The 21,576-nt window shown below is 39.1% G+C and overlaps 1 protein-coding gene across 4 annotated transcripts in view; it reads right to left on the bottom strand.

Moving 5' to 3' along the window:
- Nucleotides 1-20,554, bottom strand: part of LOC131968207 (growth/differentiation factor 11-like) — a 39,710-nt gene extending 19,156 nt beyond the window's left edge. For 2 of the 4 annotated variants that reach the window (XM_059328978.1, XM_059328981.1), the window contains exons 1-3: nucleotides 19,487-20,554; nucleotides 16,021-16,203; nucleotides 12,256-12,777 (exon numbers count right to left, since the gene is read on the bottom strand). In XM_059328978.1, the coding sequence (XP_059184961.1) occupies nucleotides 12,256-12,670 (415 nt within the window). In that variant the 5' untranslated portion in view covers nucleotides 12,671-12,777; nucleotides 16,021-16,203; nucleotides 19,487-20,554. Of the gene's footprint in view, nucleotides 1-12,255; nucleotides 12,778-16,020; nucleotides 16,204-16,778; nucleotides 16,891-19,486 lie in introns of all 4 variants that reach the window. The other 2 variants (XM_059328979.1, XM_059328980.1) reach the window with 2 other exon arrangements.
- Nucleotides 20,555-21,576: the final 1,022 nt, after the last annotated feature.

The following is a 21,576-nucleotide window of genomic DNA, read 5'->3' as shown; positions in this document are numbered from 1 at the left end:
CAATTTGTGCCTTTATGGATCCTGTAAGTGCACAAGTAAGAGGCAGAGCACGGAGGATGAATGCCTGCAGCTTAATTACACCCCACGTCTTGGCAGAGCGCTGTGCAAAATGAGCAAAAGCTAGCTTGTAAAGATCAGAAAACCAGGGGGACATTTAATGCCTCTACCTGAACTAACTTTGCTCCTGCTGCTGTAACACATTATAGCTAAAAAGAGCTCATAATTTTACAGCAACTGCCGGGCTGTTTTATGGCTTAATTTCCTGAACAATTTGCTCAGTTATATTTCAGAGTTTCAACACTTTGATTTCAATCCTGCATTAAGGATATGAAATCTGATTTTGCATTCAGCACCACCTACTGGAGCAACACTACCTCTCTCCTCGGCCAAACTGAAGATGTAGATAGTCCCAATACAGTAATAGCACTTATTTGACCTAAAGAGTTAAAAAACAAAAACAAGTAAAGTGAAGTATGGACAGAGGCTGTGTTTTTCCAAAGGAAACAGGCTTGTTTGCTTTTCCTCCTCGTGCTCCTGGCCTACTTCATTATTATAGCAGCTTATTTCCCTGTGGTATAATTGCAGCATATGCAGCACATGAATTTTACTGCCGGCACGCAGCAGGCCTGCAGGTGAGCCTATCAAACATCTGGTGGGCTCCCTGGGTACCTGTGTCCCATAGTTAGCCCAGAGCCTGCTATACGTGTATGTTAGGGGGAGACATATAGTATATAAGGGTTTATTCACCATGCCATCTGTCCGTTTTAATATGACCGTGGCCTGTTTCAAAGTTAAATGCTTTTAATAATCAAATGCCTTAATGCTGAGCCAGTTAAACAGTTGAAAACAGATGGAGAGGGGAAGTTACACAATGAATAGTTAACACATGTTACCAGAGAGGGTGTTTTAATGTTGGCAGTATGGTCAAAATGGACTCTTAATTAGTCAAATGGATATTTATTTATTTAATTTTCATTTCCATACTTGCCGAACAAAAAGCAACCTCACTATACTAACTGCAATTACAAGACCTCCAGCCAATGATCCTAACATGATATAATGCCCAAGAAGGCTCAGTGTGTTAGTTTTTAAAAGCATACTATGCAGGAATTGTCCCTCAATTATTGGCCCCTTATCCTCAAATAAAGTGAAAGCAAACTCTGAGACTCGATATTGTCTTTGATTTTAGATGTTGTAATATGACATAAGTTTTAAACAATCGATTACAGTAGAGTGATGTGATTTTCTGAACTTACCAAACTACTGCTTCTATACTGCTACAAACTACTGATAATTATTTATCCAAAATCTTAAGGTGTAAATATTTTTGTGAAAGCACCAAATTCAAACCTACAATATAGTTGCAATATTGATGAAGGGATTTGGCCAGAAATATGATATGTGATTTTCTCTGTATCTCCCAGTCTTACACTGAGCCCAATTTGTTTTTTGTTTTTTTTTGCACTTTTTTGGCGACTTTTGTAACTTTGTGCCCAAAGGATGATGCACAGAATCATCCTGAACACAACAAAATGAAAAGAAAAAAGAAAATTCATGCAGAGGACAGGCACCACCACATACTTCAAGTGAGTAATAAGTGATGACTGTAAGGGACAATTTTTTTATTTTTTGAGTCTGTAATTTTTTTAAAATAGGAAAATCCTGCATAGAATATCTTTAAAAGTTAAAAACCAAGAACTAAAAGTAAAATCAATTGATTTGTTTTACAGTGAATTATGTCAGTTTAACAGGACTTTATGTATTAACTATTCTAAGTATAAATATTATATTATAAATAAATAAATCTATAAAATGACGAATTAATTCGAGTTTACTTCTTTATCCAAACTCTTCAAAGGAGGTCATGTGCGTGTTGTGTAATCATGCGCCAATCAGGTGAAAATCTGCAGCTAAAATGCGGTGTGGAGAGAAATGGTCATCTATTGTTGATGTCCAAATGGATCATGCAAAATGGTATAAACCTAGATAGGAGTTTCATTTGCATATATATCTATATTTTCTTAACTTAATGGGAAATGCAAATGTGCCATTTTGTGGTGAGTGTGTGTTTGGGAGCCCTCATGTTGAATAAATGTGACTCTAGGGTATCCCCACGCACCTCGGCATATTAATCATCGTGACACGTTCACGACCCTTCTAATAAGACAGGGGCCACAGTGCACCCCCTCAAACATCCCATCCCACCCCAACCCCACTCCCTCTTTGTCTCTCGGTCAGTCCCAAGGGACGGGAGAGGGTGGTGGGGGAGGCCGGGCTCGAGCTGGGGATGGAGAGGAGGGGGTGTGTGTGTGTGAAGTTAGACCCCCTCATTCAGAAGCCCTCCCCTGGGACAACGGCAGGCACAAGACTCCTATTAGGACTGAGCACAGTAGACCCCCAGGAGCAACAAAAGACACCTCCTAATGCTCCCTGTTCTAGCTCAGTGAACACACACACACACACACACGGAAACATGCAACTACACATAAACACACGACATACACAAGCTCAAAACTGGCTGTCTTCAGCAAACAGGCTCATTGTTTTTTAGTGTTGGGGTAATATGTGTTTGTATTATGAGGGGAACGTCTGCTGGACATCTCCAGCAGGACGGGGACGGCGAGTGAAAAGAGCGAGCGTGCAGTGAAGTGCAATAAGGTGGACAGCTGGACAGCAGGAAACATGCCGGGTTCTCACCGCTTGTGTTTGTGCATCCACACATACATGCAAGACGTTAACGTCGGAGGACAATGCTCTGCACTGTGTTCAAAAGTTAAATCCAAACTTTTTAAAAATTTTCACATATTTTTTTTTGAAAGCAGATATGTAAATGAGACAAGATGTTTTTGATTGATTTGCAGGCTCTGATTTATATTTTAAGACTCAATCATGCACATTTGCATTGCATTAAGCTCCTGATCCTTATGGTCCAATGCATGTCATGCCTGTAAAAGTACAGAGAAAGTCTTTAAACCAACAACAAAAAAAAGGTTCAAACTTAACTATAAGCATTTATTTGCTATGTGGAAGCTAAGCAGAGCCATGCTTACTCTGAAATGGAAAATCTTCTCAGAGTTAACTTAAACTTAATTTAGTGTTTCTAAATTGTGAATGTTGTCTGAAATGTGCTGCAACAACAGTGTGTTGGTTTACTCATGTGTGCATGGCATTCAATTTGGCAGTGACCCCCTTTGAAGAATATCGTTTCAGAAACGGCTGAAGCCCAGAGGCGTGAGGACGGAGCTCAGAGGTGACTGATGGAAGACAGAAGAGAACAAACACTTGAGAGGCGGTTAGAATTTCAGTCATTATTATTTAAACACTTAAAGATCATCTTGTAGTTATAAGGCTGACCATATGTCACTGAAAAAACTTTTCTTCAATCAACTGCTGGGTTATTTCACTGGTTATTATGGTACATCTATTGATTACAGTCCCTGTGTTAACTGCTTATTTATCTCTTGATATATATACTAAATTCATGTAAAAAACATCAGTATCAGACTGCATTTATATCAAAGTAAAATGGTTTCAAATCTTTGATGTTTATCCAATCATGTCAATGGCTAACAAACAAATTGGAACAAACAATGTTTTGGCTGAGGCCTATTTTAACCTATTTTGACACCCTGTGTTGCTGCAGTGTGGGCAGTATGCAGACGTTTACTGGCGGCTGAGTGGGGAGCTCAATGGCAGAATGGAGGGGCTGGGAGACCGGGCTCTGTTCATCTGAGTGCTGCGTGTGCTGCCCACACTTGCACAAAGCTGGTTGAAAGTTGGCAGAGTTTGCCTCACCTCCTTTTGAACGAACCCCAGGTGATGGAGGTGTGTGTGTGTGTGTGTGTGTGTGTGTGCACACTGAAACTCTAAGCCAGCCAACCTTTTAGCAGTCCAATCAAACATGAAGGATTAGATTTAAATCCCTTTTGTAACTGTACACTGCTCAAATATTCTGTTTCACTGGAAATTACATCACAGTACAGAAGCTGGTCATCAAGTCACTGTACTGTAAACTAATGTTACCAAGAAAATCTGCAGCAGCTATGATTTCATCATCACTTTAGGTCTTTTACTACTTTTTCACTATTGCTCAGTGTAACAAGCACCGCCAAGCCAACACATAAAGTCTGCAGCAAGCCATGCGTCCAATGCAAAACTATGTCAGAGAACAAGTTTATTCTACAGCAGAAACTAAAGCCATTCAGTTCATATCATGTGGTAGCTAGCACCAATTTATTGTTCAACCTGGAGCAAAAGGATTCCAAAGTTGGGATGAAAAAATGAATAAATTAATTATCTGTAACTGTTTATCCTAACTGGGGTCCAGGTACACCCTGGACAGGTCGCCAGACTCTCACAGGGCAATTATATGTTATATGTCTTTGGACTGTGGGAGGAAGCTGGAGAACCTGTAGAAAATACACGGGACACAGGACAACATGCAAAATCCACACAGAGGGGCCGCTAGCAAGATTCAAACCCGAAACCCTCTTGCAGTGAGGTGGCGGTGCTAACCACTGCATCACCGTACATTCAGGACTTTCATTTAACATCATCTTCACCGGAAAGCAATTAGCAGTACGCTAACTTGACCATGACTAGTTCTGCTTCACACCGTGTGACCCCTGGACTCTGATTTGTGATCACGAAGAACATTACAAACACCTCAGATTACACCTGGGCAGGTGAGCAGAAGCCCAGTAGTGCATAGTAGTGAGAACAAAAGTAGATCTAAAAGACAAGAATAGAGAAGAAAAAAAGGGGTGTTCAAAAGGACAGAATAAAAAAAACAGCATTGAGAACAAAGGTACAGAACAAGTGACAGAATTTGATGACGACCATGAGAGAGCTATGCTAGCTTAGGCTATAGTGCAAAGATATGGATTAACCAAGACGAAAAATGAATGTGTAGCATTGCCTACAAATAGAGAAATAGAATGAGAGCTTGGATATTTGTCCATTTGGCTATTGTTAGTAGATTATATGGTGCACTATATAGTGTGTCAGCAGCTGTTCATCTACAGAGCTGCTTGTTTGGTTGTTACTGCAAAACATCAACTCAGTGAGTCTTGGGATCACATTAAATTTGTCGCAAGTCTGTTTATATTTGCCCACTTTTATACAGGTATAGTGACAGACTCTATCCACCTCTTCCTACACTTTGGTATTTGAGAAGTTTAAGAAGAATTTAACTGAAAGGAAAAAACTTTTTTTTATAGAGATATGGCAATTATATTGTTTTTGGGGATTCATTTGGCCCAAATGATTTTGTCGTGAAAACATGATATCATGAAACAGTTGGTGTCTGATGCAGCAGCCAGTAGACCCTTCGCTGCTGGCAATTAAAGTTTTGAGGCTACACTTATTTGCACTGAATTGCAAATGATGATGTCATGGAAAACCCACTTTGAATAAAAAGGCTATAAAGAATGCAGTAAAGTTTACAATTATATACCTCTCGTAGAGTGGTGCTCAAAGTTTTTAATGACAGGATGCCAATTTTGGAAACCAGCATAAGATTGAGGACCACATAGAAACAATGCAGTCAGGAGCTGACCACCGAGATCGCTAACTTTACCTACCGTCCCACCAGTCGGTTGGACAACAGAAGCTTGAAATAAAATGCATGTATTTAATGTCACGTTTGGAGGTTGCACAAATTATCTCTGAGGGCCGCTATTGGCCTGTGTGCTGCACTTTGAGCAACAATTCTCTAGTATAATAGGTAATGAACCAAAGTGGTCTGGTTTGAGGCACGAAACTCATAGACTGAGAATGCTTCCCATTTTGGCCCTGGTGACATTCATTTAATCACCTTAGATACTCAAAAAATGTGCCATATTTCTTTGTGGAAGTCTTTCTGTTTGAGATTACTCAGTTACTGAAAAAAAGCATTTTTTTCGACACTATTTCCTCAAGATTTTCGAGGCAAAGTGAAAAAAAAAATCTTGCTCCCTTTATGAGCCACGTTGTACATTATATAAATCAAACTTGGCTCTTGTCCCTAAAGAAATCACTTGGACTGTGCATTTTCCATAATGAACTTCCTGGGGTGCTGTGGGTACGGCAGGCAGAAATACAACCAGGTGATAAATTCAGCGAGAAGCTGCTCCCCTTTGCCGCAGAAAAAAGGCTAATTAAATTTTCATGTAGATAATCATGAGGTAATCCACTGTTAATTGTGCTTCTATCCAACACAGTGGCTCCCTCATGGGATCAAGCATTATGCCAATGCAGCATTTCCTTTTGCTTAAACGCCTCTTAGATTTAATGGACTCTTCCATAAACTGATCTTCAGCAGCACACGACCACACAGAGCCTGAACGCATCCATCAACAATAATCCCCTCAATGATCTCCATTTTATCTTTTCACCCCTCCTTCTCCTCCTCCTCCTCCTCTTCACTCACTCATGTCCCTACACAGGGCTTAATTACTGGTGTGAAGTAATTATTTCCTTTATTAGCGAAACGTAACATCTGTTTCAGGTCTTTTTAATTGTACCTATAAAACCCTTGCATGATTTCTGTCCCTTTAGGATAGGACTGGGCTGCTTGTTGCTCCCTGCGGACTCCCTCCCTTCTTCCCTCCACCCCTCCTCTTCATACCCGCAGCGAGAGCCGCGGTGCACCTAACTCAATCACACTCTTTGAAATCACAAGCAGTGAAAAGCAGCGACCGTCTTTTTTTTTTTTTTTTTTTTCTCCATAAAGGGACCAAAACTATTCTTGCACAGCCATGCCTCCAATCTGACATAAAAGCAGTCTTACATCCATTCTCACAACTTCTCAGTGTTGTATTTTTGGTAAAGCATGCATTAAATTCCTAAGCAACATATTCCCAAATGCCAAGAGAAACGACCGGCTGCAGGGACCGGTACACGGGAGCGTGGGAATAGGGGAAGGAGGGTGGAAGGAGCGAGATTCCTGAGGTCCTGGGGAAATTTTGTCCCTGTATTAATAGACTTTGGTCCCTTTGAAATTTTATTAGCCATAAAGTTGACAGTATGTTGTGCAATTTCTACAGACCTTTCTTTCTTAAGTTTTTACTTCTTTTTAAACAAACCGGTCGTCCCCCCCTGTGTCCAAACAATTCAACACCAAAGTTTATCTTTCCCTCAACTGATGCCAGCAACTACACAGGGAGAACAGGTGTCATCGTCAAACTGAGACCTCCATGGAATAAATAAATCTATAAAAACCTCACATAGTCATCAACTTCCAGCAAACACTGGCCGGTGAGTTGAAGACAGTCCGACTTCTGCTGTCCTTTTAGCGCTCTCCCTCTTAATTTTTATGGTTCCTGCACCTTCAGGAAATGACCCTTTTATAGGGTCAACACTATAAAAGACTTGTTTTTTTGTGGGAGTGGTTAGTGGATGAGTGTGTGTGTGAGCATGTGTGTGTGTGTGTGTGGTGGGGGATAAGTGTTCGAGTTACTACCGGTTCGTCTTTGCTGCCAAAGAAAGAGACCCGATGAGGTTAATAGTCTCCTCTTCCAATATATCACATAGCTGTGAACTCTGTGACCCTTTTTGTCAATAGGAGAACTTTTCTCTGGAGTGTGTGTGCGACTGTGTGAGTGTGTGTGAGAGCATCCTTGTGTGTCTACACGAGCGTGCACATGTGGAAATTTGTACATTCGTACCTTTTACATGTCTGTAGATGTTCATTTTTCAACTCAAGAGTTGTGTGAGCCTGCGCTTGAACTGAATGTGCCTCTTGTTAACAGGATTACATAATATTACCAGCATCGCACTTCCTAATGTGAGCCTACACACAATCATGATGCAAAAGATCAAATGTGGGTATAAAATAGTTTAACAGAGTGAGAGGTTTCCAGAACAGCCGAGTGGTCATTAGTGATGTTTCAAATGTGATCTTATTTATATCCAAAGCTCAGTTTTCACTCCTTTTAGAAAGGTAAAGTTTTACCTTGCAGATGGTCACAGTTTTTCTCTGTTTTGGACACACTGCAATGAAAAAAGCAAACATGGAATAAAGACTCAGAAAGATGGTTAGCGGGTGCTGCTCTCTGCTGGATTATCTCTTAAAATATTGTTTTTTATATATATACGTATCAATACTGAATATTGGTTGAAATACTAATTTCCAGCAGTATCACGGGTACCAGCTGCACTTCTGTTCTTTCTTCTCTCTGACAGTGAGATGGTACACACAAAAGGATGTTGTTTTCAATAGTGTAAGAAATTTTTAATTATTGTTCATGTTTGCTGCAGCTAAGAAAAGACACCACCCTCAGTGTTGTGTCAATCTTCTTCTAATTTAAAAAAATATATGATTGTTTTTAAAAAGGTCTTTCATCAAAGTTAGAAATCCATACTTGCATACACAAAAGTGCCACTTCTCTTTAAATAATTTTCCTGATATGCTCTGGTGGAATAATTTGCTTTGTAGTATTTGAAGGGATACTTCCCCACCCCTAGTCTCATGTAACCTAACTTTGTTTTCTTGCAAGCCTCCACTGTGAAAGAAGATTTTTGATGAATGGAAGAAAATGTAAGCCTAGTCTAACAAGGGCAACACTACTTTGAAACATCTGTTAAGAAAATGGTGCAATATAATCCAAATCTTGTTTAACCCTAACCCTAACCCAATGTCATGCATTTCTGCTAAAATGTTATAGTTTAAAACACGACCGCATTAACTGTCTCTCTTGCGCAGGCATGCTGCTCGATCGTACTTCGCTTTGTTTATACTCCTCACAGACACAGAAGAAGTGTTTCAAACAGTAAGATTTTAATGAAAATGCATGTTTCTGGGAAATAGTAAGCATATGGCTGGGTAAATGAGAAATGGATTGTACTGCATGTGTTGTGCGAGAGTTGAAAATGTTTAATATAATTTTGCTGCCATTTACTTCCATTCGTCAAGAAGTGACTAGGTTCTCCATTCACCATGGAGACATGTCAGATAAACAAAGTATCTTCAAGAATTCAAAGAAACACAGGGTCAGTATAGATGTTCAAATGGTCATTCTGGGGGTGAAGTATTCCCCTAATATTGCTGGAGTACTAAATGAAGAAGGTGGATAGTTAATCAGCCTCAAAATAACATAAATACAGAGAGAAAGAAAGAAGGAGCAGGTCACTGATGGGAGAGGAAGGACTGGTCTAAATATCTTGGACAGGTGACAAATGGGAGACTAGTGGGGTCAAATCCTCACCCCACCTCAGGCAAAACTGACCTCCAAAATACACACTTTGCAGGCACAATTACACACATAAATCAACACCAACTAACAGGTAATATGTTAATGCGAAAAGATTTGTTAATAAAAATCCACACATGATGCTGCGCTAGAAACTGACCCTGATAAACCGTTCCGAACTGACTCATTTTTTATGCATGAACAGCGAGCAGAGCGGTTACCTACACAACACACTATACAGAGGGAGATGTTTTAGTGCCGCACTATGATATAAATAGCTGTACTTTTCCATGAAATTTCATAGTAATTAGAGACCAGGAAGCATGGACCCTCTCAACCCCCACTGCGGCACCCACGTACCTTGAGTGAATACTAAGAAGCAACTCTGGCACAGGTCCAGTTCAGTATGTACTGTGTGAACCCACATGGCCCATCAAAGGCAGTGTGCACGACCGTGAAAGGGTGATTGGGTTCGAGGTGCGCAGGGAATAGTGTTTGAAGTCCTCCTTCTATCAGAGAGACAGAAAAGGCACTTTTAATCCTGTGGGATCACTAAGGCGCCACAGGCAAAAGAGATGCACTCATTCTCTCAACTCTTCCATGAGTACCAGAGAAAAAGAAGACGAAGGAGAGAGGGGGCTAACAAGGAGGAAGGTGGGGGGTTGGGGGGCAGAGGGAGGGGGTGAGGGGTGGGAGAGATGGAGAGAAGAAGCAGATGATAAAAACTGCAGCTGACGTAAAGAGATGAGGCACACAGGACAGAACAGAACAGGAAGTGCTGTAACATGACAGATACAGCAGTAATGTCAGTCATTAGCTCCTGTGGCTGGCGCGAGGCCTTTAGAAATATGCAATTAGCCAGCATCATGCATGACGCCTGTTTTTCATGCTTTAGAAGGTGTCGAATCACTTTGCATGTTGTGTGAGTGTGGCTGTGCAGAGGATGAGAAGCAAAGAGTTTCATCTTGTGTGTATTTACAGGTGGAGAGTGAAAAATTCACTGTAGGACTGATCTGCACATCAGAGAAAGCATCACAAGGTATTATACAAGAGCTTCATTGTCAGCATGCATCACACACCCTATATGTGTCTTTGTGTGCAAGTTATAAAAATAGATAGATAGACAGACAGACAGACAGATCAGCATAAAAGCTTGTCATAAAAATTCCAAAAAATAGCTGCTATATCAAGCAAACGGTTGATAAATATCAAATCAAATACTTTCCAATGCCTCCTAAGTTAACCTGTATGATGTAAGGGTTCAGCTGTGCACCGTTCTTCTTCAGGATGAACTGAATAGCACATTAGCAAAAACAACTCAATATATATACTATTAGATTCACAGACACTTTTGCAAGGGGTTGAATAAACGAATCAGTTAAAAGCCTTGATAAAGTGCGGTGGGAAAAAAATGGAGATAAAATTTAGATCACCTGTGAGTCTGCAGCTACAACATGTCAAGTGAAGCTTGATTTGCTGTAATCACAGAGACAGGTGGGACTGTCTGGACTGGTGAAGGAGGAAAAAATGTTTAAATCTGATGAACAAATCACTTTTTTTTATAATGAGGAAAACACTGACATTGTGTTATATCATGTACATAAGATATATATTTTTACACTGAATATGTGTGCATATGTTAATATTATACGTAATATTTAAGTAGTTAAAGTACTTTACTGTGGGTTAAGGTTGTTTTTTTGAGATACATCCTTTTTCTTACCATACTATATTTAGTCTTTGGTCACGTGGGACTACTGTTTTCTCTCTAAATATAATGTAGTAAAAACAACCTTAAGACTAGATAGGACATAAGAAAAACTCAGTTTTCAGCCAAACTGTTTGACCGATTTTTAAAATGTAATCAGATAGATAGATAGATAGATAGATAGATAGATAGATAGATAGATAGATAGATAGATAGATAGATAGATAGATAGATAGATAGATATTATAATGAGGAATTAATAATGTCAGACAACACATGAGGCCAAAGTCTCCTGCACACAGGCTTATCTTTGTTCACTCGTGGAGTGAAAAAAACTGATTATTTGGAGTGTGTTTTATCCGCCTTGTGCAGAATATATTACGTGTGTAAATGTTGTTGAACCCCGCGATTCGCCAGGGAAAGGTCACACACTCCCCTCGACCCTAAGTGATTCTCTGTCTTTGTGTACTCGTGGTGAAAAAAAAACGAGCTGCGCCCATAAACTTCGCATTTAAAAGGCAAGTGCGGCCGAGGGGGGCCGCTGCATGAGGGGAACAATAGCAGCTTTTTGGACACACTTTTTCTCACTGCGATGAACAGCAGGGAAACCGGTAGAGCCTCCTATAAAAGACCGATAGAGCACAGCTGCCAGGGTTCAACAGTAATTTTATAAAATGTCTCCAAGGGGCCTGCCTGCGGTTTATCTGTGGATTTATGGGAAACTATAAGAGGGCGAGCAAATTGTTAGAGGGGCAATAATCAGAGGGCCTCACGACGTGATCATAACTCCAGATTTTAGGGCCTTTATGCAAAAGAAGACATAAAGTGATGCAAGTGCTTGCCAAATGCTGCATTATCATTAATAATGCACTTGACATTCACATGGGCCTGTCATGCGTTTACTCCCAGTCAAACAGACAAAAAATCATCTGAAAGGGGGGAAAGTTGACAGCAGGTGGATTAAATATTAGACTGCTGCTCCAACAGAACTAAGCCCTCCATCATCATCATCATCACCATCATCATCATCTTCACCACCATGAAAAACAAAACTTCATCAGGCCATATTGGAGCTGTCTATTTCAGAGTGACGAGGCTCTTTATGCTGCTGATTATTGATTTATCAGCTTTACGCGTAATCCCTATTCTGACAGCCGTGGCCAGCAGCTGACCACATCCATTTGTCTAATATTATCAGCCCGCTTCAGACACACAGATTGGACCCCCAATCTCAAAAAGTAGGTTAGGTCACTGACTTGAATGAGCCCCACTGTCCACGCAAGCAGGCAGGCCTGTGTCACTTGAACCTATCTGCTCCGCAATTACGCGCATGACGCATTTGGAGACAATATTGTTGGGTTGTAAACTATTACTCACGCTCAGAGGCCATGGTGATCACGGACTCCGTGGTGGCGTGGTACTCATCCTCCTCCATAAACTCATCCTGGGACGACGCGTCTCCCTGGAAGTCGTGATGGTCCAGGAGCTGCTGGAGCGGAGGCGCTTTGGGCAGCAGCTGATTAACCACCTCCCGGCTGATGTTGGGCGCCTGTTTCAGGCGCAGCTTGCTCAGGATCTGGGACTTGATGGTCTCCAGTCTCAGCACTTTGCTCTGCTCCCTCCACACGCAGGCGGAGCACTCGTGAGAACCGGCGTCCTCATCCAGCAGGGACAGCCCGGCATCCGTGGGCGTCTCGCTGGCAGAAGGCAGCAGCAGATTGGGCTCATCGCTCCCCGACTGTCCCAGGGAGATGAGCACCATCAAGCACAGTAAGAAGTTGTACCTCGACATGACGATGCGTGGACAGCAGTAACTTTTTTCTTTCTTTTTCTTGTCTTTTCACTTGCTTTATCCCGTTATATCCCCTCTCTCGGATGTGCGCAGATCCTTGCCTTATCCTACAAAAGGAAGGGAATCAGTGATATGCATCTAATCCAATACGATCACCCCGAAGTTGCTTTTTTTTTTTTGCAGCTGGAGATTTTGCAATAAGTTTTCAAAAGAAAAAAAAAGTACGTTCCAGTATGTCTTGGTACAAGCTGTTTTGGATTGAAAGTGAACAAATTATCTGTCTGATGAATGCATAGCCCGCTCACGTGCAGTAGCCTATAATGGTTGTTTTGGGGTCTTCTGTACAATTAAGTCCATGGAGGTGTGTGAGTGTTCAGAAGTGTCACTGAAAAATGTGCAAGTGCGGTCAAAAAGGGGCTCTTTATATATCTCAGCTGCCCGGTGTCGTAATCCGTCTCCATTGGCTAAGATTGCAACAAAAGGCTTTTAGGTCTGTCACCAAGTCAAGAGGGACAGAGCGAAGGGAGGGTGCACGCACTGTTATGAGAGTATAAATGTTTTTACAGTGCACAAACAATGTCTCACATTAGAGATATTGCCCAATTAGGTTATTATGATGATGACACAAACTATGGCTCGTTGCGCCTGTTGTTATAAATGCTTTATTATGGCGTAAAATGAAAATAGAGAAAGGAAGCTGAATGGATTCCACACGGATCCTCCACATCAGCTCCTAAATCACACACGTTTAAATATTCACTGTGCATTTCAACATGAAACCCACTGATGAGATATCTTCATCATATGGTTAGATGCAGATTATTTAGAAGTTGCACGTGCTTGATGCAAGGCTGTCTAAACTGAGCGTCAAAGTATCTGCACACCAGTAAAGTAATAGCTGGGCTTTTCATCTTAAATCAAAATGCATACTATGCACCCCATGCTAATAATAAAACATGTTTAATTGTCTAAATTAATAGACTGATTGCAGCAACAGCAGGTCTGCATACTTATCATATACACGATGTATTAAGACGTTATGAGCCTACTTGCATTTAATTTGCAATAATCAGTGTAGTTGGTATGAACCTCACGAAAATGCAACACTTTTCTGAAATTGTTTCTTCATGAATTACTATGGATTGAAACATTTTAAGGCTCCTGTGTGTCACATTTTATCTATAATAAACCCACAGTGTGTTAAAAGATCTGTTCAAATTTTAGCCCAACCTCAAACCACACATATAATATGTATCCATGCCTGTATTATGTGTTTAATAAAGTTGTGATATTTCTGGAATAGATTTCTTTATGCACAAATTGTACTTCACAGAGGGACGAGCCCCCAGCTCTCAGTGAACCACCGATGACTCACTAGTGTCATCTGCTGGAAGAAAACTCAGTTGCAGCTGCAGCACAGATAAGGTTTCAGCCATGAGTTCCTCTGTGTGCTGAGATTTTTGGTACTTCATTATGAAACCGGTGACTCTAGGATTAGACGTTAATTAGGATCAAGCATTAAAACGATCATGCTGACTGTTAATATTCTTGATGGAGAGCTTCCCAGACACACTAACAGTTTGCTGCTATTTACTTACATCTTTCCTTCCCATGTGTGCAAAAAAGTCTTACATTTGCAGCTTAGTCTCTCAGCCCAGGGAAGCAGTGTTAACATCACTTTACTGCCAACCTTCAAGAAACAAATATGGTCTGAGCGACAAGATTTACCAGCCTAACCTAAAATAGATCAACACCCTAAACAAGTGAGTCATCAAGAGATAAGGCACACATTTGTTTGTTTTATTGCTGCATGTTCCTGCTTGGTGTATCTCCTGCTTGGTATATCTATTTTATGTTTATAAATACAGATGGGATGTTTACTGATCAACACAACGGCTCAGATTATTAGCACAACAATCTCCATGTAAGGCACCAAAACTAAACCTGAGCGCTGAAACCGCACTACCCTTTCATTAGTGATGGAAAGTAACTAAGTACATTAGTCACAATAGTCAAATATTGTATGTACTTTTTAGTCCACTACATTTGGTTCAGATTGTTAATGCAAACCGTAATTGAGAAATAAATGAAAGATAGGTTTAAATCAGATAAGATATCACAAGCTACCATCAGTATATAAAGTACTTCAAATTAGTCCCTTTAACAGCTATGTTGAACACATGAATGTATCAATAATTATAAAATAATAAAATAAAATAATCTACATTATTGTGAACTCAGCCATTCTGCATAATGAGTACTTTTATTGATGGTACTTACAGTTATTGTTAGGGCTGGGACTCGATTAAAAAAATTGATCTAATTAATTAGAGGCTTTGTAATTACTTAATAGAAATTAATCGCATTTTAATCACATATAAATATTATATACTATGATCCAACACTGATGTTTAGTCAATTGATGGCATGACCTGGAATCTATTGAGCTAAAATGCTAATATTTAGATATAAAAATTTATAAAAAATATGAACAGACTTCAAATGTAAAAAGAAGAGGTGTGTCTCATTCTGCCATTGGAGTACTATGATCCAACACTGATTTTGAGTCATTAGGTCACATGACCTTGAATCTATTGAGCAAAAATGCTAATATTTATATATAGAAATTAATATAAAATATGAATAGACTTAAAATATTAAAACATGTGGCAAGTGGAGTCCATCAGGGTGCTATTAAATTCGACCATCCTCATTGTGTATCCACCACATAGTCCATGGGCCAATTTTATACCAGATTTTGGTACCACTCAAGGTCGCAAAATCTAGTAATATTTTTTGAAAAGGCACAACCATGCTCTTATCGACGCTTCCATCTGCTCGTTTTTTGTAACAAAATTTCCCATCCATGGGGCCAACCAAAGCGGTCTCATTAGCTTCTTCGTTCATGCTCACTGTGGTTTGTTGTTGTCTGAACTCATGCGATTAAAATGCGTGTTAATTTTTGTGTAATTAATTCATCTTAACTAACGCGTTAAAGCCCCGTAGTTATTTTCAAGCTAATATTTGTACTTTTACTTCAGTAAAAAATATTTGGAATAAGAGTTAGATGAGAAGGCTAAAACTACTTTGTGCTGTAAATATAACGCTGGAGCCAGCAGCTGGTTAGCTTAGCTTAGCATAGCATACAGACTAGAAAATCCAACAGCATGAAAATACCTGCTTATGTTTTCATGTATTCAATGTATGACCTTAGTTAACAATATGTTACAAATTAAGTAATGTTATGCATCGTACTTCCTTTGCCTCAAATACTGTATGTCTGCCGAACAGATACAAGAACTATTTTGTTGTTCACATGTGCTTTTTGATATAATATATCTAATACTCACCAAAATCTCATCGTATAAACCACTCTTGAGTCTGCAGCACCAAGATTTGCTTCCCAGAAACAAAGCTTCATTTTTGAGTCTGTGATCAAGGCTCCAGGAGCTGCTGAACTTTTTTGATTGTGGATCCATCCTTCTGATGCTGAGCCTTTGTCCGGCATGATTATCAAGAGTGTGATAATGATGCTATGGAACAAGCAGAAAGATGTTTATATGAATTAACTTAAACTGACAGCTCTCTCTCTCACAGTAAAGGACAGGTGTAAAAATTACGTACAGCAATAGCTTTAGTTACTGTGGATTTTTTCTTCTTCCTCTTCAGGACGCAATTTCGACAAATTATATATCAAAACGTGCGGTTTGATCGGGATCAGTGTGCTATTACCTTTCTCTATGGAATACAAATTTTTTGCAACGTAAGTAATTTTGCATTGAAGTGAATGGGACAGTCAAAAAAAATGAGCAAAAAAGAACAATAATTGGAGATTTTTACTTCTCCGGCATAATTTCACCTAGAGACTCCATTTTTGATCAATTCTTGTTCAATGACCATGATAATTTTTGGAGAAATTCTGAGATTATAATGGGTGTGTATTGCACGGATTGTTTGTGTCACAGTGTGTGACATCATCTCCAGAGTGTAGAGGGAGAGAAAAAATTATCAAAAAATAAATTTGAAAAACTGTGCCCGGGCCCCAAATTCCACTCTACAGACAATAATTTATACATAGAAACGTAGAAAAATTTGTCTTCTCACTCACAATCCTCTGGTAAAGCTGTCAGTTTTATAGTTTGGGTGTGGGACGCACAGATGCGCCACCAACATGCACCAACAGCCCCATTGGCTCCCATATTAAAAATGCAGGAAGATTTCTGAAAAAGGAGATGTAACAGTTTTTTTAGATCGCTCTAACAAAGCTATTTTTTCTTAAAAAAACATATGTAGACATTCAGGAAGAACTCAGGACGCTCAAAGTTAAGTCGAATCAATGATAGGTATTATGGTTTTGCCAAAAATGCTTTCTGTTCGAGGCCAGAAATTCCAGTCTGTCCACCTCTGGCTGCTGTCACTGTTCCGGGACATTGGCAGTTAGTGGCAGTTAATTCTGTTGATTGCTCTGCTCTGATTGCCTTTGATCTTTGCTCTGATTGCCTTTGATCCTTTGATGTGATTACAGTTACAGATACACGCACGCACACATGCGTGTAAACGCGCACACTCCTCCAGATACACATGCTTCAAACACACACACACACACAGGTAACTTTATGTGATTTTAATTATACACACACACACACACACAAACACACACACACACACACACACACACACACACAGGTAACTTTATGCAATTTTCGTTACACACACACACAAATGCACTCCTCCAGATACACATGTTTCACGCACGCACACGCGTGCACACACACACACACACACAAATACACAGATTTTGAGGTTAAAGGGCATAGGTTGCTGTATAGGAATGCTTGTTGTCGGTGTGCTCCTTGTATATAATATAGTATCATAACCATAGACTGTATATTATTATTGTGTAATATTGTTTTATTATTTATTTATTTATTTTCCCCCATTTTTATTTAATTTATTAATATTATTTAATTTAATTTATTTATTATAATTATTATTATTTATTGATTAATACATTTTAATTATGTATACTTTCATTATTATTATTATTATTATTATTGTGTATTATTGTTTTGTTATTTATTTATTTATTAATTCCCCCCATTTATTTAATAATAATATTATTTAATTTAATTAATTTATTTATTATAATTATTTTATTGATTAATACATTCTATTTATTATTAACTCTTTTATTAATTATTAATAACTTTTTTTAATTAATGTCTGTTGTTGTGTTCAATGTGTATTACTTTTTGAAAAAAAAACCCTCAATAAATAAAGTTTTGAAAAAGCTGGAAAGGAAAAGGAAACACAGAGATCGTTTCTGCTCTGGTGGACGGAGGACGAAGACGGAAAGCAGCAGAGATTTCCATCAGTCGATACATGCAGAGTGCAGACTCACACATGGTTATAAAAAGATCAATTTCATCACTTTCCTGCTGAGTGGGAACTTTCACTGTGTGCAAATACTGCAACCAATTTTTTTCAGACACAAAATGACTAAAAAAAGACACAAAATGACCAAAAAAGACACAAAATGACAGAAAAAAACTAAATTACTTAAATAGACACAAAATGGCCAAAAAAAAAGACACACAATTACAAAAAAAGACACAAAATGACCAATGACCATTTTTTCTGTCATTTTGTGTCTTTTTTTGGTCATTTTGATACTGCCTCCAGCGGCCCCCAGGTAATTTGATTTTGAGACCCCTGATTTAGATCCTTTACTTAAGTAAATGTACTAATACCACAATGTGAATTATTAAAAAAGAAACAAAATTATTAAAAAAGACACAAAATTACAAAAAAAAAAGACACAATTACCAAAAAAAGACACAGAATTACCAAAAAAGACACAAAATGATTACAAAAAGACACAAAATGACCCAAAAAAAGACACAAAATTACCAAAATACGATGCATAACATTACTTGAAGTTTTTTAAAGTAAAAATACTAGTTGTGCAGAATAGACCTACTCAGATTGTTATACGTATTCTAAATATATGAATAAATTATTTGTATTGATGCATTTATGTAATCTGTATTTTAAATCACGGTCGGGCTCATTTTAACTCATATATGAGGTTTAATGTGTCTAATCACTTGGAATTGGTCATGTTTTTATGCTAAATTTTAAATGTAGTGGAGTAAAAAGTACAATACTTGGCTCAAAATGTAGTGGAGTTGTTTTCATTGGTTTGATGAATCTGTGAAGACGGGTGACCAGCACATTTATGTTCTTTTACATGTGAATGCTGGGTAAATCTTTTGTCACAAACATGACAACTAAATGGTTTCTCCCCTGTGTGGAGTCTTGTATGTAGCTGCAGACTTCCACTCTGTGTAAAGGATTTTTTACAAACCGAACAGCAGGTTTGTGTGGTTTCTCTCCTGTGTGAGTTCTCATGTGTATCTTCAGATCCCCACTTTTACTGAAACCTTTAACCACACATTGAGCAGCTGAATGGTTTCTCTCCTGTGTGAACTCTCATGTGTATAGTCAGATTTGAGCGTCCAGTAAAACGTTTCATGCACACTGAGCAGCTGAAAGGTTTCTCTCTTGTGTGACTTCTCATGTGTACTTTCAGATCCGCACTTTGACTTAAACCTTTACGACAAACTGAGCAGCTAAAAGGTTTCTCTCCTGTGTGGAGTCTCATGTGTTTCTGTACACTTCCCCTCTGTGAAAAAGACTTCTTGCACACTGAGTAGCTGAAAAGTTTTTCCCCTGTGTGAGATAACATGTGTCTCTTGACACTGTATGTTTTGTCAAATCTTTTCCTACACTCAGAGCAGCTAAACTTTTTCTCACCAGCACAAGGTTCTCTGGTCTCCTTCCAATCAGCACTGTCATCAGTCTCAGGTTCAGAAGAGTCTCCTGTCTCGTCATCAGTATCAGGTTGTAAATGTGGATCTGGATCAGGGTTCCTGTCTGGTTCTGGTTTTCCACAGTCCTCTCCACCAGCTTCTGTTTTCAATTGTTCAGTTTGTGTTTGATGAAGCTGTGAAGACTGAGGTTTCTCTTCATCTTCTTCACTCTTCACAGGGACAGGAGTGGATGTAACCTTGGTGATATCAGCCTCCTCCAGCCCTTGAAGCTGCTCTCCCTGCTGACTGGTCCAAGGTTCCTCCTGTTCCTCTTTAATGTGTGGGGGCTCTGGGTCCTCCTGGTTCTGACTGCAGCTCTGCTCCTGTTACTCCTTTTTGAGTATGACCACTTTCTGGACACCTGAAGGCAAATCTGAAACACAGATCGACATTAAAGTGGTGGATTAGTGTTTTGGGTTTTCAGACTTTAAGCAGTTCATATAATCCAGTAATGAGATCTTAATAAATCCAAATAGTGTACCTTTCACACATGGCATCATTATTATTGGATTCATTTATTGATCAGAATATATACATTACATTATATTACATTTAGTCATTTAGCAGACTAGGTCTAGTGAGGATTCTTGAAGGAGTAGAGCTGTCGTGTGGTGCTAGAGAGAAGGTCCTCTCTGAAGAGCCTTCAGGTCTTCAGGTCCCTGCTCAACAGTCGTGAGGTAGCGTATGTCTCAATCAGGGCATTCAGGTAGGTGGCTGCAGAACCGGAGACAGCTTTGTAGGCCAGCATTAGGATTTGAATTTGATGCTTTGGGCTGCAACAGGTAGCCAATGGAGATATTATAGATAGATTATAGATTGAATCTTAATTCATTATAATTTAATGTCACCTGTCACCTGCTCACTTGTGCAATAATAGTAGAGATTAGAATCCACAGTCTGAGACACACTGGACTGCAGCACCGGACAACACATGTGACTTTAAAAAGTCATATTCAACAATAACTATGTTAGCAGGAAACAACTAAAACACCCATGAGTCTCACACGAAGGAGCGCCAGCAAAGCCTCATGGGAGCTGTAGGTTTTTTTAAATTAACTAATAGACTGCAGTGCCCTGTACAGTCACACAGAAAATGAAAAGAACCCTTTAGACCAAGGGTCTCAAACTCAAATTACCTGGGGGCCGCTGGAGGCAGTATCAAAATGACCAAAAAAAGACACAAAATTACTAAAAAAAAGACACAAAATGACAAAAAAAAAGACACAGAATGACTGGAAAAATGCACAGAATTACCGAAAAAGAAACAAAATGACAAAAAAGACACAAAATGACAGGGAAAAAAACTTAATTACTTAAAAAAGAAACATAAAGACCAAAAAAAGGCACAAAATTATTTTAAAAAAGACACAGAATTACCAAAAAAGACACAACATTATTAAAAAGACAGTCAATTATTAATATTATCCATAGACTGTATAGGATCATAACATTACTAGTATTAATTGTTTGAAATCTCTGCAGAATGTCATCATTGTGTACACACACCGGCAGTAGCCCTCATGGCCCTTTCAGAATTTCCCCAGAGGAAGTTTTCTAGTTTAAGTTAGCTGTTTTTGTTTCAGCGCATGCTGGCTCACTGTGACACTTATTATTTCAAACAGAATGGAGCCATCATTAGTAACACCTTTGCTTTCTCAACTTTCACAAGTCAAAATATCTGCTGTAAATACTGACAAAAAGATGAAGAAATATAGAAAAAGAATGAAGAAAATGCAATTTGATAGATTCATTAATAAAAGAGATACATGAATGTAAGGCTGAGGAATGAAGAGGTGGGCTTCTCTCTGTAGAGACAGCTCTGAGTGCACAATCACATTGATTTTTATATCTACTAATCACTGCCAAACTTTGTCCGGGAAAAATAAACATTTTTTGGTCTGTTTGGTCTGTGAGCCGAGAATCAAAGCGTGTGTTGTCCTAGTACTTGCACACTGTGCAATGACAATAAAGCTGAAACGAAACTAATCTAATCTAATCTAATCTAATCTAATCTATGGTAATCTAATCTAATCT

This window comes from Centropristis striata, chromosome 3 (assembly GCF_030273125.1).
Source record: "Centropristis striata isolate RG_2023a ecotype Rhode Island chromosome 3, C.striata_1.0, whole genome shotgun sequence".
In the NCBI taxonomy this organism is placed as follows: domain Eukaryota; kingdom Metazoa; phylum Chordata; class Actinopteri; order Perciformes; family Serranidae; genus Centropristis; species Centropristis striata.
Note: the sequence above shows the minus strand (reverse complement) of the source record. Positions and strands in the feature narration are given on the sequence as shown.